This window comes from Amphiura filiformis, chromosome 10, assembly GCF_039555335.1.
Source record: "Amphiura filiformis chromosome 10, Afil_fr2py, whole genome shotgun sequence".
In the NCBI taxonomy this organism is placed as follows: domain Eukaryota; kingdom Metazoa; phylum Echinodermata; class Ophiuroidea; order Amphilepidida; family Amphiuridae; genus Amphiura; species Amphiura filiformis.
In genome coordinates, this window is record NC_092637.1 from 66,058,102 (window position 1) to 66,078,312 (window position 20,211).

Sequence of the window (20,211 nt, forward strand, 5' to 3'; positions counted from 1 at the left end):
TTAAACCATATCTTAAAGGTCGACGGTCAAAATGAGGTATCAAAATTTGCACTAAAAATATATAAAACTGTAAAATTACTAAAATATAAACTATAAACTATAGAACTATGGAACTTTAGAACTATAAAACTGTAAAACTATAAAAATATTAAACTATAAAACTAAAAAACTATAAAACTATAAAACTATAAAACTATAAAACTATAAAATTATAAAACTATAAAACTATAAAAGTGTAAAACTAAACTATCAAAACTATTCTGGGTTCCTAGACGAGTTAATTTTCGTATGAGCTAAGCAAAAATGGAACACCAATGTTTTTGCTTTGTAGTGACTCTAAACACCCTCCTGAACAACATATCCAAAAAAGGGCAAAAAGGACACGGGGAAAAGGTTAATTTGCATACTTCCAAAATGGCCGCTAATGTTTTGTTACCTGGGCAACAGGGAAACGAATTCAAAGCCAATTGAATCATGTTAATCTTTACCTATTTTCTGATGTTAGCCAGATAACAAAATACTTAAGATACAGTTTAAAATTTGTTCCAAGCGGAACGATTTGAAACCAATTTGAACGAAATCGGAGCATTTTTGATTTCGTTACCCCTGTACATAATGATGGAATGAAAACCTATAACTCAAGAACTATACATCGGCGATAGGTCAAACTATACTTTTTCGTGGAAGCTAATAATGAGAGGAGTACAATTAGATGATTTTTATCCATATTCCCCCAATTTTGAAATTTGAAGCCTACATTAGCGGCCATTTTGGAAATATACAAATTAACATTTTTACCCTGTGCTATTTTTGCCCTTTTTGGATAATTATGTTGTTCTGGGGGGTGTCTAGAGTCACCAGCAAGCAAGATCATTGGTGTTCCATTTTTGTCTAGGTGCGCCCATTTTGGTACTTAAATTGACTCGTCTATTCTGTTATTTCAGTTTTAACATTATTTTGATGCCTAAATTGGGATATATTTCTTCGTAATAAAGGGAAGTAATAACTTTCAGTGATTCAGTGATGTGTTTTATATTCTCGAGAAGTATTTACACACAACTTTATGGTAACAAACAATAACGGCCACGCCTACCTCAACTGATATACGGTAATGATGTTTTGTTATCTTCTTATTTTCAGTCTTGGTGTTATGCTCCATGGCCATTCACATGATGGTGGTGATGGCGTCTCGCAGTCGCTCTGCTGGCCAACTGATTGTGCGACAAAATCAGAGGGGCACAGCAGCGAGGGGTATCACGATAATTTCAACATCAGAGCTGCATTCTTACATGTCATAGGGGACATTGTACAGAGTATAGGTGTGTGCATTGCCGCCATAATCATCTTTATTGACGTAAGTCACATGTCCATCTCACGTAATTATTCACATGCCCGTGGCATAATCCGTATATATGTCTGGCCCACCAATTTGCCACGTGTAGTAAACTGCCATTTTGAGGCAGCAAAATTATTGAAGACGAGGTTCGTATTGGTATGGTGGTAACGCGCAAGTAAGGTTGCTGAATTCGGAAACGAGTGCAAGCTTTAAAATCCGGGAACTTGACCATGGTTAATATATTAACGATAGTGACTAATCATCTCCAAAATGCATCTTCAATGCCAGTTAGCCTAGGTCGTACCATGCAATGACTGGCTGTTTTCCCCATGCGAATAAATGTTGTTAGTCTCAAAACAAACAAAATCTTAATAAATATCTGAGAGGGGCCCTTCGCAAGCAAAATGGGATGGAATATGTTGGAAATTTATTGTTGAGTTGAAATACTTATTCCAACAATTTTCCTGTTTTAAGGGTTAAAACATAAATTTTAAGTTCTATTTTATCAAGCTATATTAAGAAAAAACGATATAACTTCAAACTAACTCCCTTTTTCACAAATATCAACTTACTATGAGTTCTAGGGAGATTGTTTTTTGCACGCGAACCCTTGAAGTTTTACCATTCAGTTGTTGCTCTATGAGCAATATCAATGCAGAGTCCATAACTGTGCCTTGTGTATGACGTCATTCTCTTAGAGATGATTGGCACCTGAACGAGGACACTTGATGCTACGGTTAGCCATTAACCGAAGGAAAAAAATGCATAATGCAATGTTTAATGTAATAAACATCCCAGCAAACACAAAAACGTTTTAAAAACGTTTTAAATAAGTTATATTTTGGCTTTTGGTTTAGATAAAAACATTTTAATAACATTAAAATGTCGGGTTATATAAAGGTCATCAAAACGTTTTAAAACGTTTGGTATGAAAACACACACCAACAATATTTTTAAAATGTTTTCAATATGTTAATGTAAACTGTTTTTGCAAACATTTTTTCCAAATGTTCTTAAAATGTATTTTTCAAAACGTTTTAATAACATTTAAATGTCGGGTTATATAAAGGTCATGCAAATGTTTTTAAAACGTTATTGCAAATATTTTTGGCAAACATTTTTAGCAAAATATTTTTCCAACCCCAAACTAACATTCTGTTTAGAATGTTTTGTATCAAGTTTTCAAAAATGTTTTTGGAATGTTATAAAAACATTTTTATACCCTTTATATAACCCGACATTTAAACGTTTTCTGTAAAACATTTTGTGTTTGCTGAGCAGTTAATTATCAAAAAAATGTTTTTTTAATGGTATGAAAACGTTTTATACCCTTAATAAACCCTTTATATAACTCGACATTTAAACGTTTTCTGACAACCTTTTATAACCTTTTGCGAATGATGTCGAAAACGTTTTGTGTTTGCTGGGATGAGCTATCAATACGGAGCTAGTATTAAAAAATTGGATTCTTTCATTTATTCAAGCTGCAGTTTGGCAAAATAAAACGCATCTGATTGTCCATTGAAGTAATTCAATTAAGAAATGATCGTGAAATATTAATGTCGGTTCTTCCTGAGCTTTCATGCTTTTCACACATGGTCACTTTTTGTAATAAATTGACCAAAGGTGTTATTAGCACGATTAATTTCATATCCCATTGCACAAGTTTACAAATGAAGTGAACATTTAGTTGACATTTCAACATACGCTACTCAGGTAATGATAATTTTAAGAAGCCATCAAAAGAGTTTTGTAAGGAACGATGGCAGCAAATTTACACATTTTTCGAAAATAATATTTAGCTGCTTAGAAAGGGGAGTGATGCTATCCATCTGGTTGCACACCTGATTTAGATGTTGTCATCTTTATTATTATTATTTTTTCATATTTTTATATTTCTTTATCTCTTGATATACAGCCTAGCCTGAAAATCGTGGATCCCATTTGCACATTTATGTTTTCTGCGTTGGTCGTGTTGACTACATTCCGTCTATTGAGAGACACACTTAGAATATTAATGGAGGGTGAGTTGAATTGGCTATTCCGGTTGAAATACATTCACCCCCTGAGGAAGACGTGGTCGTAATCCTCTACACAGGGAGTGTGAATTCCATATGGGGTTACCTGAATGAGTGACTCCATTTGAAATCTACACCCCCTGTGTGGGAGAGTAAGGATGTGTCTTCCATAGGGGATGTATGGATTTCAACTGGAAGTAACCCATTGTCAAAAGTAGTACACACAATGCTAATTAGTAAACCAAATTTTGTACACGACATCCAAAAAGTCTCAATGATAATTGTGACATGGTCTGTTCCACTCCGTTAGAAATTTGACAACTGAGCTATTGTCATTACTAAGTAATTCAGAATATAAGCTTACCCAGTGATGTTGCGATACAAACGTCCTGGCAAACTTAAAGTTGCGAACTTGTTATTGTCTTGTGTTAATTTGCTGTAGTTTCTTTCTTCTTCTTCTTCTTCTTCTTCTTCTTCTTCTTCTTCTTCTTCTTCTTCTTCTTCTTCTTCGTCTTTCTTCGTCTTCTTCTTCTTCTTCTTCTTCTTCTTCTTCTTCTTCTTCTTCTTCTTTTTCTTTTTCTTCTTTTTTTTTCTTTTTTTCTTTTTTTTTTTTTTTTTTCTTTTTTTTTTTCTTTTTCTTTTTTTTTCTTTTCTTTTCTTTCTCTTTCTCTTTCTCTTTCTCTTTCTCTTTTTCTTTTTCTTTTTCTGGATCAGATCATGTCACATATCAACACCTCAAAAGGACAAAAACGAATGTTCATGATTTTCAACACAAATAAACACACGAATTGATCTGAAAGTGCGGAGAATATCGTTAGCTTCTGCGTGGTACCGCAATCGGAATGATTGACTGTTTATTGATTGAAAAATGGTGCAAAGCTGCTTTTGTAGATCCACTTGCATGTTACTAGTATCAAGTTCAACCACACATATGAAAATGTTCTGCAAGTGGTCAGTACGGGTTACGGATCAATGACCCACGATGACCTCGATCCAATAGAGCATCTTGGGCTATTTATGATAAAGGCAATTCCATACTAAAGACTGCACAAACATCAACACAGCTGTTATAATGCGCCGATAGCTTCAGAACTAATAATTGTTTTCAAAATATTTTAACACAGAAAGAAGGACAATTTATTTACGCGCATGTTGATACCCCATTTGCCTAATTTCATTCAACATTAACATCACAGCAGTGTTATTAAAGAAAAATGCCAGGATTTAAAAGTTGCAGCTATTTGTATTGATTTGAAGTAAGCGCGGAAGATAATGGTGCGTTTTACGTGCCACAATGCTTGCGCAATAACCATTGATCGCTGTAAATTGCAACTTCTGAATTCGGGTATTTTTCTTTAAAAGCACTACTGCGTGTGTTGTTAATATTGAACGACATTGGACAAATCGTTAATGGGGTGTCAGAATACGCGTATATAAAGCATCCGTCTTTCTATGTTGAAATATTGTGAAAAAAATTAGTAGTTCTGAAGCCATAAAAGTATTTATAACAGCTAAGATACTTTTTGTGCAGACTTTAGGTAAACTGTTAGTAACTTTTAAAGTTGCATCAATTTTCAACAAAACAATGGGCTATTCCATTTAAAATCCACACTACCCCTCTGGAAGATTCAGCTAATGTCTTCCACAGGGGGAGTATGAGTTTTGAATAGAATAGATTATTGGGCAACTTCCATTTGAAATACTCACTCCAGTTGTGACAGATATAGGTAAAACCATAATACAGGGGGCGTATGGGTTTCAAAATGATTAACTCTGACCAATTACATTTGAAAAACTTACTCCCCTGTGGAAGGTATTTCCAAAATCTTCCACAGGGGGAGTGTGGATTTCCACTGGAATAGCCCAATATAGCCGCAACAGGTGAACCTGTATTAGATTACTAGCGTAAAGCAACAGCAACAGTTTTACGCTGATCATCCGACACATATGATGAAATTATCCCTTACTGATAACCCACTTGGTGTAATATGTGTAACCACAAGTGCCAAAATCCCGGTCAAAATAACATTATATTTACACGTCTTTTACTATCACGTGATACATCTAGGTTTTGTATTTTGAAGAGCTTATTTCCAAGTCTACAACCACATGATGTTCATTTACTTGTGTGATACAATCACAATTACTTTGACAAGTTTGACATTAGCAACAATGAGTTGCACCATCAACAAGCCATTATGTACCACAACAATGCTGCATAAATGCAAACAATATGCAGACTCTCATTTGGTAAACAAAGGCCTCACACAATATTGTTACTGTGCATTCATCCACTGATTGCTTTGTACTGGTGCATCCAACTGAAATCATAATAGCATCACAACCCATTGCAATATCGCACAGGTAAATCAGAAAAATGTGTTTGTTGACTTAACACGGTTTGGAAATAAGCTCTTCATTTGTCGCAAGAAATTACAAGGATGCGTCAAATAACAATACACTTACATGCTTGCTTACTGGCTTAATTGTTTAGGTCAACTCTTGTAGTCGGACTCTCCAAACTGCTCTGTCCAGCCTGCAATTTTTGATGCATGGGCCTTTTAATTCCGTACCATCTACCAACATCTTGATATAATCCTTCTTGGGTGGACCTCTTTTTCGCTTTCCGTGTTTCGGCTGCCACATAAGAACAATCGAAGCTGCTTCCTTTTCGCTCCTTACACAGTGCCCTGCAAACTTTAACCTTCTAATCCTGAGCCTCTCATAATTGGCAACAGATTCCCAGAAAGTTCCCTTACATGCAGAGTACGTGTTAATGTTAATCAACTACAAGGGAGACATCAAAGTAAACTTTCATGTTTCTAGGCGTCTTTTTTTTTACTCTCAGACGATAAAGCCTTATGTATGCACGAACATGGCGAACATTGCCCAACTCGTTCTTTATAGTTAATCAGGCATTATTTTCACCTCGAACTAACTATACTGCTTCTGCATGGAAGCGCAGGCATAAAAATATTGAAATTCCCAAAATATGCCATTTGCTTTTTTTTGTTTGTTTTTTTGATTGAGACAAATAAATTAATGTTATAGAGAGTCAGTGGCGTATCTGGCACTTTTTCACTGGATAGGCAAAGGGAAAGCAAGGAGAGTGGTAAGACAACTTTCAAGTGGGTAGCCTTTGATGAAAATGATCAAAACTGAGCTAAAAAATAAGGAAATGCCTAAACATTTAATATCAGGGCAGCCAGCATCCCGTAGGGAGGGCAAGAGGGGCGAAGGGGGAGGGAACAAATAACAGGGGACAGCTGACCCCACTCCTTGTCTACGCCACTGGTACTACTAGTAGAAGTAATGATGTACTAGCAGGTATTGATGGCTTTTGTCTAACACACGCGTCGCGTCACGTCACGTCACGTCACGTCGCGTCGCGTCACGTCACGTCACGTTGATATCTTCTTAAAAGTTACAAACAAGTCATACGGATTCAGTTCACGATTTCGTTTAGTTTTTCCCGGGGTGTTTCCGCATCGAACCCGTCATTATCCCAGGCCCACAGTGAAATGGTTATCGGCGTGGCGATTGCTGACGGCCGCACACCACCAAATAAGCCCCATCGAAATGCACGTAAAAGGGCAAACAGATTCGCGATTTTACCTTCCATGAATTTCCAGACACAATCATTTATTTAAAAAATGACTTTTTTCTATGGCAAAATATTTACTTGTATTTGTATGAAAAAATATTCCTTATTAATTTTACTTGGCCTATACAAATGTAGGTCCTACCAGCTTTAAACCACCTCCTTTATTCCAACTTCAAGTAGCAAACCTTATTTATTATTCGGACTAGCAAGCTTTGATATTTAAATTCGGACTTGCGAAACGGAATAGAAAGAAGAAAAGAACTAGGGTAGGTGCAGGTAATATGGGACAGCAGGTAATATGGGACACCTGTTTTCATTTTAACAAAAAGTAGCTTAGAGAAGGTAAACACTTTAAGTTGATTTGTTAAGTGTTTAGAGACATCAATTGTGCTTCTAGAAATGCAGTTTTGGAGTCTGTGTATCAAACTCTTGGAAATCAATGCCAAAAAGAGTGAAATTGCCCAAAAAATTATGTCGTTTTTTTGGCCTGATATAAAATCAATGACGTCACATTTTATGATTGTGTATCCAAAAACTCTGGTACTGAGGGGCATTTGTCATTTTTATGATCTTTAGGTGATGGGTTAAGCTTATCAGCAGGTAAAATTCCACTGACAAGTGGCACTTTCCTTTTATAAATGATTATTTTCTCTGATTTTCAACTGAATGGGTGCAGGTAATATGGGACACAGGAAATTGTGTGCATTGTCAATGCGAAAAGCAAAACTATTTAGAAAATTGAATTTTCTTGTAGAAATTTGCATTTAACATTCAAAATCATGTAACAAAAATGTTTTTAGAACAAAAGAGTGATTTTCTGAACTTCTTGATTTTCACCATAGAGATAACACAGTGTCCCATATTACCTGCACATGCAGGTAATATGGGACACTTGACGATGACGTCATTTTGACGTCATAGCGTCCAAACAAACATAAAAACAAGGTAACATTGCCTGTTTTATTAATCTTAAAGGACAGGTTGTTCATCATAACAATCTCTTGTGGGCATATCTTCTTTAGTTTTTATGCAAATAAGCTAAACGTCCTTAATGGTCCCATATTACCTGCAGGTACCCTAGGGTTCATTGTGCTCACAAGTGAGCACATGTGCATTTGGCAACGAATTGGCCTTGACCTTTATTTGACCTTTGGCCCCTCAACGGTAGATTGCACATCGGGTCACTGTGGAAACGTTTTTGGTAACATTTATTGTTGACCTCTGTTTTCAGGTCAAAAGTCATACGTGGGTCAAGGTCATTCAACATGTCAGGTCAAGGTCAAGGCTAATTAATTCGGACTAGGTTTGGATCAAATCCATTGAGTCTGGAGTGAGATCAAACTTTTAACACAAATGACCCCTCAATGACCTTTGACCTTGAAGCCATATAGGAAACTTAGTAGCCACTTACCCACTTGTGCTTCCCACAAGGTTTGTGGCATGTGAAAAAAATGTCGTGAAATCACATTTTGGCCATATCAAGTAGGTCAAAGGTCAAATTAGGGTCATGGTCACACAACATTAATGGGGGTGGTCAGTGATTATTGTGACCAAGCCTGGTCAAAATCCGATGTAGTATACGGGTGCTAGACTCATTTTGAAATGTTGCCAGAAAGAAGAAAAATGACCTTTGACCCCTTATTTGTGTACATCCTATATGAAGCATAGGGGATTCTTCTAAAATATTTTGGTGGAAATCGGCTTAATCGTCTAGAAGCCTTAGTATTTTTGTGTGAAAAAAATCACATTTTCAACTATATAATCAAGGTCAAAGGTCAAATTGGGGTACAAACCATAAATGGGAGTGGTCAGTGGTCATTCTGACCAAGCTTGGTTAAAATCCAACTTAGTATGTGGATGTTATAGCGATTTGAAATGTTGCCAGAAGAAAGAAATGCGGGTGAAAGAAAGCATTTGGCAACATTTGTTGCCAAATGCAAAAAGGGAGCAAAAGACAACCGAGACGAGAGCAAATATCCCCTACTGCGAATTATATGACCAGCTATTTACACCGCCATCAAAGAAGACCAAATAATACCGCATCATATACCTCACAGATTCTGCAAAATGGCTAACGTGTTTTATAAGTCTGAAACACGCGAATGAGGTAGCTTATTTTGTTTTGATAGGCCATTTTCACGTGTGTTTCAGTGGGAGCATTATTTAGTGGTGTGCGCACTGTACGTAGCCTCCGTCGCAGGCTACTCGTGTTTTTATCACACTCATAGTTTGAGAAAAGCGAAAACGCACCGCCTGCAAAAGAGGCTACACTAAACTAGGATACGGGCTGTGGTTTAAAAGTAGTTCCAGCAATCCCGATTATTTTATTCATTGAAGCTTTGCTGTGCTTTGCGGCATTGATGAAAAGCTGGAATTCCATGGACTATTTCACGGACTATTTATCACGTAGGGAGATAAGGGTAATTGTGGAGTTAATAATTTATTATGAACTTTTGATAACATTTCAACGTGACGCGACGTGACGTGACGCGACGTGACGCGACGTGACGTGACGTGACGTGACGTGACGCGACGCGTGTGTTAGACAAAAGCCGGTATTGATGGCCTAGTGGTAGTAATGACACACTATTAAATTTCATGTCGTTTTGATATATCGTTTTGATTTATTTCAGCCAAACCACCACATGTAGATTATTTAGAATTGCGTCGGCAATTGGTTGAGATAGATGGAGTAGAGGGCGTACATTCTCTTCATATTTGGTCTCTGACTACTGGCTTAGATGCTGTTTCAGTTCATCTTGTTTTGGGTAAGCTAATGATTATACAGCACAGGTATAAATATATCAAATTGATTTAATTAACCTGAATTCCTGTTTATTGGAAGCGAAACATTCTCAGAAACAATTTGACACCTAAACCAAGCTTCTTTATTGCTAAGTAAAGTTATGGTCACATTACTGTCGGAACATTAGGCCATATTTTCTGATTAGACTTGCCATAAGAACGCATGGGGGACTTGATTATTTTTGTGCCCTTTGCTTATTTGTGTGTTTTTTTTTCACTTTCATCATTTTTTTCATCTAATTTTTGTTGCATATTTTGTATAATCATTTTCAACACATCTGTGAAATTTTGTATGAAAATTCATTATGAAAGGTTCAAATTGTCAATTGATGGTCGGTTTGTCATAGCAGCTACATACAATCTGAAGTACATATCATTAGATTTATAAATTTTACTTCGAGGACTGTTAAATTTCAGAAATATCAATTTTTAATCATCTGCCAAAAATGTGTATTATATGCCGATTTTTTTTAAAATTATTTGATATCAGAAGAACATTCCTCGTATTCAGGATACTATTTATTGTCCCACAAAAAATACTGTGCAAACTTCGCAATCCGATTCCTTAATAACCAGCGTCTGTTTGTTTGTTTGTTTTATTACCTTGGTAATAAGATATTAATAAGACATTCAGAACGTTGTCAAATGCGGAGTCTCACTTACTGGGGTATAAAGCAGTATGCAGACTTTTTATTGTACGTAAAATATTGTATGTAACATATCTACGTTATTTAATCTATTGCCATTCTATTTCCAGTAATGTTTAAGTTCTAACGAATGTTTGATGACGTTGATACTCGGAGTCTGCATACGACTTTATGGTATAAGCACTGTTAAGACTTAATGATTTATTACCATCGATTTTGTTGTAAAATGCTGTGAAATACACATTTTTCGAGGCTCATGTAACGTAAGATGACTGTGCACAACACTTTCTTATTTTCTTTTATCTCTCTTTTTCAGCTTCCCTTTATGATGGTGAGTCCGTTGATACCCGCGGTGTATTACAGCAAGCACGTTTCATACTAGAAACCAAGTTCCAACTGATAACATCCGCTGTTCAAATCGAAATGGTTGACGACGGTGTAGACTACCAGTGCGCAAAAGCGCCTGGACCTGTTTAAGAACAATATTTTTGTATTAGAAGTATTATCTTGTACTCTTACTGGCCTGTGAATTAAAATGTGTTGTATATACGGTAGCAGTAAGCGACATTGCCAAACTTTAGAACCGTGGCAGTGCACTTGTTTAGCAAGTATTTCCTACAAGCAATTCCTGCACAAAAATGCGGTCCATTTACTTTTGTAGTTGTTGAAAGCAATAAGCATGTAAAAATGTAATGCTATGCGTAAGGTGGTAACAATTTTACGCTAACAGATCCGCAAATGAAGACCTGAGCGCAAGAAGACCGTAAGTCCACTTGGCCCCTCAACATGTATACACCAAAGTTACGTATAGTTTCTTAGGGTTTTATAAGGTTTAATACATGTTCCAGGGTAAAAATATCATGAAAGGTTGTGAAAGATTTGTTTTGGCCCCTGAACATGTATAAAACATTACCAAACTATACGAAACTATACGCAACTTGAGTGTATAAATGTTGAGGGGCCAAGTGGACTTGCGGTCTTCTTGCGCTCAGGTCTTCAAATATTATTGTTTTCTTACTTATGTACACAAAATTAAAAGCGAATGAAACTGATACCAAAGCTATTTAGCTACCTCTTTAGGGCCATGGGTCAGTTGCATATTATAATAGCCAAATGCAGAGCCAAAATATTGACTGCTCAGTTCCAGAAGTAGATAAGTGCAATACCTGCCATGTATAGCTGCCATGTGTAGACGAGTAAATTATTATGTGTGTAAATTGCCAAATGTTCACAGGGCAGCTATTGCACTTACACACTTCTGGCACTGAGCAGTCGATATGTACAGTCTGTCCAGTTAGTAGTACAAACCAAATTTGTGGCATCGGGGGTCGATGCTTTGCGTCACACGCGAGCGCGACGCGACGCGTAAAGAGCGTGGCGCACAAATCGCGCAGCAGTTGGCGCGCCAAAGAAGCATTGCGCTGAAATAATTATTCTCATACCTCCAGTTTCCGAGGTCTATTTAGGCCTACTTTGTACTTCTAAGTGGACAGACTATAGTAGAAAAATCTTTTTACCCTGCGTCGTTATTGACTGACTTATTGTGTGCAAAATCTCGCCCTGAACATGTCATTGCACACCGAGGAAATGTACTTATTCTAGACGCGACGTAGAATATTCTTTCAACAAGTATTCCTTATGTGATTTTTTTTAATTATTTTTTATCATCTGACAAATGTTTGTTGCAGAAAATCAATTACATTTTGATATCGAATGTCCGGTGAAAATCTAAATTTATTATCGATTGTACGTCAACAAATATTTGTTATAAATATGAACAAAACTGGAAGTAGATTAAAAAATAACGAATACTTACTGAATCAAATACTCGACGCTATATAAAATGTATGTGAAGACGCGAGCAGCCAGTTTGGTTCCCCGTGTTTGATTGAATAATTTGCCACAAACCCTGTAAAAAATTGCAGCCAAAATGTGAAGAGCGCACATTGGTCTTGCTTGAAATCACAGGATGCAAATGACTATGATTAAAAAATTTAAAAAAAATTCAAGAAGATAACTATTAATGTTGACCTTTCATATTAAAGATATAAATGGAGTTTCATGAAAGACCCACAAATGATATCTTTAATACGAACGGTTCAAATTTGCATATGATTATCTGCTTTTCATGCACTTTAAGGACGCCTGCATATTATTAGATTTGTCATGTTTACTTCGATGACTGTTAAGTTTCAAAAATATTAATTTTTAATAATTTGCCATAAAATATCGCAAATTTCAAAAAAATTAATTATTTTATATCAGAAGGACATTCCTCGTATTCACAATGCAACTTGGTGTGTCCTATGTGCTCTCAGATCTCACAAAAATATACTCTGCAAAGGTGACCGAGCCTACGTCGCTATCTTTTCTTGCCAATTAGTTCTGAAACGTGTTTTAACATAAAAAGTAGTTTTGATGCGCCCATATATGTAATGAAGTCTTTGGGCTTGCGAAGATTACAAAATCCAAAGCGTAGCAACTATAGTTTTCAAATGAATGAACAATTATACCCTAAACTGAAATAGTGGTTAGTTCTATATGCGTAAAAAGAAAATAACATCACACAAGACGCTTGTATTTGATATAGGTAAAAGTCATTTTGCCCCCTTGCTAACAATGGCAGCGCCACTGGGGGAGCGGGGATGGGATGAGCAATTGCACACCAGTCAGAAATCTTATTCCCCTAACATAAAACAAACAAAAAATACAATTTCGTGGCAATTTTATGATTTTGACATCCCTGAAATTTACTTTGATCTCCATGCCTCCCCCGGAAAAGTTTCTAGAGCCGCCACTGCTTGTTAAGGATCATTATTGAAAGCTATTTCGCATACGGACTAATTAGTTTTCTTTTTAGCGTGATGTTAATATCTGGAGACAAAATATTTTCTGCTAATTAGTTTTAGTAATATCCTTCATCATATTCACTGTAGATAGGATAACACAATATCAGGGGCGTAACTGCAGGTGGTACAGGTAATGGGTGTACATTCTTAAATGGCATTTTAGAAAAGTTATGACTTTTTGGGTGTATCCTTACACTGCAAAAACTCGGGTGTTAAAAGTAACACAGGTTGTAGAGTCAATAGAGGACCCAGGGCCGGATTTACCATAGGGCCAGATGGGCCCGGGCCCAGGCCCCCAAATTTTGGGGGCCCCAAAATTGCCATGTGCAGTGTGCATCTTCCATTTTAGCCGAAAAACACCATGTTTTGGACCAAAATAGGGTACAAAAATTACAAAATTTTTCGCGCTTCGCGCGCACTGGCCTGTTTATAGCAAATTACAGCTTCAATTTGAGCTAAAATAGTCTAACATTTTTTCGCGCGCTTCGCGCGCAAATGCCCTAGTGAGACCTAAAACATGGCCACTTGAGTGCACACGGTGCGTTTGGGGCCTCCAAATTTTGGCCTGGCCCAGGCCCCCCAAAAAGGTAAATCCGGCCCTGAGAGGACCGCACCCAGTGGTGTTGATTTTTAACAGTTCTGGTGTTATTTTTATATTTTACAGGCGTCACAAGTGACACCAAGAGTGTAAAATAACACCAAAAAGTGTTAAAAAATAACACCTCTGTGTGCGGTCCTCTATTGACTCTAACCGGTCAGGTGTTACTTTTAAACACCCGAGTTTTTGTAGTGTGGTGTAAGATATTCATGAAGTAGACTAGTGTCCGGGACTAGTGTAAAGACTCCGTTAAGAGTAGCTTCCAGAATAAAGTACACTGCAAAAACGTTGGTGTTAAAAGTAACACCGAGGGTGTTGATTTTAACACCAGGGTGGTGTTCTGAGAGGTCCACACTTTTTGGTGTTAATGAAACACTGCCAAGTGTTATTTTTACACTACAAAAGTGTTATTTTGACACTGTATCCTGGTGTTAATTTGATCCTTTTTCCGGTGTTAATTTCCTATATTCAACACCACTGTGGTGTAAATTTAACACCACTGGGTGTTGATGGAACATATTTAACACTGTGGCGGTGTTTTGAGAGGTCCACACTCTTTGGTGTAGAAGTGACACTGGTACAGGTGTGGAAATTATTATCTTTAATCATTGTTAACATCTTAATGAATGAGCGTGAATTATTTCTGTTGCTTCTGTTGGTTTCCACCCAAATAATAGAATCACTTTTATAGATCTACAAAAAAAGTCCATGCAGTGCACATTTAAGATTTTGTATTGACACCACGTGGTGTTAATCTAACAATCTAACACCGTATATTAACACCAAAAGCTTCAACACCAGCTCGGTGTTGCATATTCAACACCGGAGTTTTTGCAGTGTACTTTCTGTGCTATTATGCTACGTCCACTTTTACATGATGGGTCTGCACCGGAATTGTTTCTATAAAATTGGATGATTTGAGCATGTGGTCGAGATATGAGTTCAAGTCTGATCTCAAGAAATATTGTGCGGTTCAACCAATTTTATTATGATGTCTCCAGAATGAACATTGTACCTACCCAGCAAACACACACACAAAATCTCAAAGATTGTGTATACGTTCTTAAAACGTTATTGTAAAGAATTTTGTGAAAACATTTTTTCATCCCGTTTCATGAATGTTATTAAAACGCTTTTATACCCTTTATATAACCCGACATTTTTACCCTTTCTGTAAACGTTTTATGTTTGCTGGGTAGTTATCTCAGTTAGAAATGTCGTTCCCGTGCAGCTATTTTGTTTTAGCGCACGAAGATCAATGCGGTATAGTTCCCGAAAGCCTTTGCGAACTTAGCTCAGAATACGTCATCGTCGTTGCGCATAATAAAATTATTAGTGCGCGCGCAGTTCAACATGCGCAGTACGATGTACGCATGATGACGAAGACGAACACTAGCATGACTGGGTCCCGCAAAGTCAATTGGAGTATCGCATGCATTGAATCATCTTTAAAACGAGTGTGTGACATGCACGTGTCCACAAAAGAGGTGTATTCTTTCACAACTCAGCAACATCCCCGCCCCTTAATCATCTTGGTTACGCCTCTGCGCACTTTGGAGTCATATATAAATCGTATGTAGATATTCTCTTTAACTCATCATTAGAACGTCTTGTACATTTTTCATTGTGTTTTACAGTGTGTAAAATATTGAAGAGAACAAATAAATTGGTGCACTTTGTATAAAATGCACTGTATTTTAAAGAATGCAACACTCGATTGTGATCTCGTACATGTGGTCGAAAATAAAAGTCCAAAATAAAAATGTCTCCACAATTTTTTCCTTTTGCCCATTGATTGATGACATATTGGCCTTATAGGAACTAAAAGTGCCATTACTAATCTTGAAAAATAAATCCAGGACGTGTGATAGTAAATGTGATATCAAAACCCAATGTTACCTACGAATACCACTAGGATGCTTTCACTATCGCAATACTAATCAACCTAAAACAAATGGAATATTCCCATTAACGCTTTTTTCGTGTAATGTAGACCACAGGGTGTCAGGAAAATGCTAGCTCAACCAGAAAATATTTGTTTTTATTTTTATAACGCGATCCATATGATCTTAGTCAATTTATGCTAGTTTATTTTTGAAAATGAAGTTTAGGTCAGTTTCTGTATTTTATTTATCAAATGAGTATGAATCAATTTACACATTGTATAAGAACGAGTATGATATATGTATTCAAGAATATTAGGAATTATACACATACACATAACGCTTTATACAATGAAAAGGTGAAGAAACCCGGGTATTCGTAGGTAACATGAGCGATTTAACAATATCTATATTGAGTTTATAGGTTTAAATTTGGCTGTTATGGAAATGAATTAATAAATGGTAGTTTTTAGATATCTTTCAGATGGTACGTCCAAATGAATAAATGCTATTATCTTATTTCAAAAATATTTTGATGCTTTTAGCAAGATTTTGACCACTTCATTTTGATATACAAGTAGTTAATCAGCAATTTTACATAATAAATAATTGTTGAATGAATCCGTATATGGGTAATAATAGTGTCCTGGGGTACCGCTCAAAGTTTTTGACAATTAATTTCCATTGGTAGGGACACTCTGTCATGTATTATGCTGTATTCGTAAGTAACATTTCAGTATTTGTAGGTAAGAATTAGACTTTTGGTGGATATCGCAATCAAAACTTCATTTTATAATAAAGCACTTTGAATGTATTATTTTCTTTATGTGCGTTTATTGATACTTTAGACCCTATCATGTATTAATAATGTCGGTTCACAGCGGTTGAAAGAGGATTGAAGTAAGAAACAAAGACACTAAAGTGACTTTAATTTGCTTAATTGCACACAAATCGCTTAAAACCGTTATTGCAGACTTGTGAAGTCCATCTTGGAGTCAGTTACGTCTTGTGGCCTTTCGTTTGAGGGCAACTACAATTAGCTTTACGCCAGGGTCCATCAATGTGTTGTCTAGATCATGAGACAATGACAACAGTCCTTTTTTCCATGGTATTTCCTTAGCGAAAACGTCAAAAGTTACCTTCGAATAAATCAATTTGGACACAAATTACTCAGAAACCAGAAGGTCGGTAAACATTTAAAATGAAGCACACATGACAGTTGACAAATCCAAGTATTTATCCCCTTCTAATCTTCTTTGAATCTGATTTTTCTTTCAAATGAGCAGACCGTCGTCTATTTCAGTACATATTTTTCACCAATTAAGCCGTATTCAGTTTTGCATGGTGGGCATGTATGTGAATTCGCAACTTCCATTGACATATGATTTGATAGCAAACATACAGGCCTTCGTTATGTACCAATATGGGCATTTGCATGAATGGCGGTGTTTCACAATACTGTCATGATGTCAAAGTGTATTCGTAGGTAACATTCGGTTACCGAAATTTACCTACGAATACTTGCTTTTATTGTTGACATCTCAGAAATATTTAAACGCAGGTTATTGAAACTTGGTAGAAATAAAGAGTGTATTACCCTGCACCTATTGCTTAACTATTGTTTACTATTCTCTCACTTTGTGGAAATGGCACAGCTTTTAACATGTATTCGGAGGTAATGCATATTTTTTACCAAACCTACCTTTGTGCCATTTAGAATTTCTGGCAGCTAAACACAATAATAAAGATATCCGAATGCAATGCATTTCAGTATTGGACATATCAAAGCTTGTATCAATTGCGCATTTATTAGTGATTTCCATTTTTAAAGATATATCTAGTGCTATGAAAAATTGTATTCGTAGGTAATGTAAAAAATACCACTCAAAAATTATCACAAAAATTCATAATTATGTACAAAAATGTGAAAAATTGAACAGGCAATCTTTGAATACACACCGTTCAGGAAATCAATTTAGATTCAATCCAATGACTTCTTTTCATAACTGATTTAGATGTTTTTAAAAAATACTTTAAGAAATATTTTGAAAAATTGGGTAAAAATAGCATGTTTTGGGGTCTCTGTGTCTAAGTTTGTCACAGAAGGGGTCTTATTATATATGGCGCGAAGCGTATGATCAAGGCGAATAAACACAATACAAAAACGAATGCCAATTGATTAATACTTTTAAGTTATGGACCTGAACATGCCGTGTACACTTTTCGTTGGATTCGACCATGTACATTCTGTAATATATACAAGGTACTACAATATCAGAAACAAGAAGCTCGAATACTTTAATGGCCTAATTGGAAATGCCCCCCCCCCCAATCTCCATAGAATGGTACACGTAGGCTTCTCCATAGTCAACTTGCCCATGTGCATATACACTGGATACAAACCTCTGATTTGTATTAATTTGAGCACAGGTGATAGATTCTCCACATCTAAATCTTTTGGTGACCAAACTCCCTCTGTTTGCTTGCTCCCCAAGTGGACTACTGACTGTGTATTGCGGTTACAGTTCTTAACACGAGTGTCTATGAAAAGCTGTCCGATTTTCCGGACTACTAAAATAGGGAGTACGAGTAAGGTCACTGAAAAAATCAGATGTGGAAAATCTATCAATCGTTCGCAAATTAGTACAAATCGATGTTTTATGTATAAATGAAACACATAAAGGTTGTCCTCTGCAGCCAGTATATAGGCCAACGTTTATACACGTACAAATTTCAGTGGGATTCATCAGTCTGCAAAAATTACTACGATATCTAATACTAGACAAAACTTGCATTTTTAATGCCCTGTTTTGTACATCTGTATCATAGCATATTTTGTCATTTATATCACTACCATAAACGTTCGCCTAATGGCGCACCTGGGCTGCTTTGCCTTGGGGAAAATTTCATGTACAAATAGAGAGCTCCCTCCTCTAAAAATCCCAACAAAATTAAAAATATGTGCCCTTATTTGCTGGTGGGATTTTTATGGGAGGGCACTTTTAGTTTGTGTCTAAAATTCCAGATATGTCGAGGGATTCCATAGCGCCATTAGGCGAACGTTTAAGGTATTAACACACAGCATAACATGTGTAGTGAGACATTTTAACACGCACAAAATATTAAAATCGTAATATGTTTATATCAGCAATAATTAATATGCTGCAGCGCTAGTAATTAGTGGTAAAATGCCCATGTAAAGCGGTTGCACAACACGTTGTGTAACGCTTAGTACCGTATTCTTGTACGTGTAAAACAGAGCGTGTTGAAGTTTCAAAAACAAAAGTGTTATCAATATAATTATTTACACTTTTTAGAGTGTACTGTGTTTTGAATTTGGAAGCAGACTTGTACAAAAACCCAAGTAAAAACACAGAAATGTTAATTTCAAGAAATTTTAAGTCAACGTTTTGGTAAATTTTACTTAGAATAAAAACATCTTACTTCCTTTTAATTTAATAACCTTTCTTGAAAATTTTACTTTGACCTTTGAATGTAACCTCTGACCTATGGCATATGACCCCTATTAAGTGTAACTTGGTTGGGGACAAGAATTACTTTTCATTTGAAGGGTAGCTAATCCTGGCTGCATACCGTATTCTAGACTGTGATCATGATGACGGAAGACCCTCAACAAACACAAAACGTGTTTTTAAAGTACAAGGTTACCAGAAAACGTTTAAATGTCGGTTAACTGCCATTTAAGTGTTGGCAAAATATTTTTGGAAAACGTATGCAAAAAAGTATTTTACAATAACACTTTGACATCATAAACAAATTCTTGTCTTTTTCAAACAAAATATTTCGAAATGTTTTCAATTTTCATGACCATTTTCATGTTTATTAACACCAAGATGAATATGTATAAAAACGACTTGACTAAAACACGTTTTTGTTTACTCGGTCATTAGAACTACAGTAAGCCAAAGAATTAAGGTACCAGTTATGTTCACCCATGTATATCCTAAATAAAGACAAATATGTCAAAATTAAAACAAGCAGTCAATACCTGTACTCTTTAGCTCTGATTTAAGACCTTATTTGTTGACATTGGTTGAAAATTAAAGAAACGGTGATCTAAAACCTAATGAAGAAACGAAATCAAAAGTTGCACTTTTGTGTTCTAATCAATGAAAGCACGACGCTAGTTTTAACGTGTTAATCAATGGAAGCGCAGCGCTAGTTCTCTTGTTCACGAACACTTTGTGTACAAATCAATAGGGCATTTAATACAGCAAACTGCAACTTTTAAATTGGTATCTTCCTTGGGTTTTGGGATCGCCGTGACTTTATTTCTTGAACAATTTCAACGAATGAGGTCTTAAATTCGAGCTAAAAGATGCGGCCATTGGTTGCTGGTTCCAATTATGACATATCTGTCTTTGTTTAGGATATACATGAGGTGAACGTAACTGGTACCTTAATTTTTTGGCTTACTGTATAGTCCAGCCGTCGGCCATTTTTACCTCGT

General features: G+C 36.2%; 1 protein-coding gene across 1 annotated transcript in view; it reads left to right on the forward strand.

Moving 5' to 3' along the window:
- LOC140163184 (proton-coupled zinc antiporter SLC30A2-like) overlaps nt 1-14,083 on the forward strand; it is a 65,663-nt gene extending 51,580 nt beyond the window's left edge. The window contains exons 5-8 of the mRNA XM_072186568.1: nt 1,141-1,354; nt 3,255-3,360; nt 9,592-9,726; nt 10,727-14,083. Coding sequence (XP_072042669.1) covers nt 1,141-1,354; nt 3,255-3,360; nt 9,592-9,726; nt 10,727-10,887 — 616 coding nt within the window. The 3' untranslated portion in view covers nt 10,888-14,083. The remainder of the gene's footprint in view (nt 1-1,140; nt 1,355-3,254; nt 3,361-9,591; nt 9,727-10,726) is intronic.
- The last annotated feature ends 6,128 nt before the right edge of the window (nt 14,084-20,211 follow it).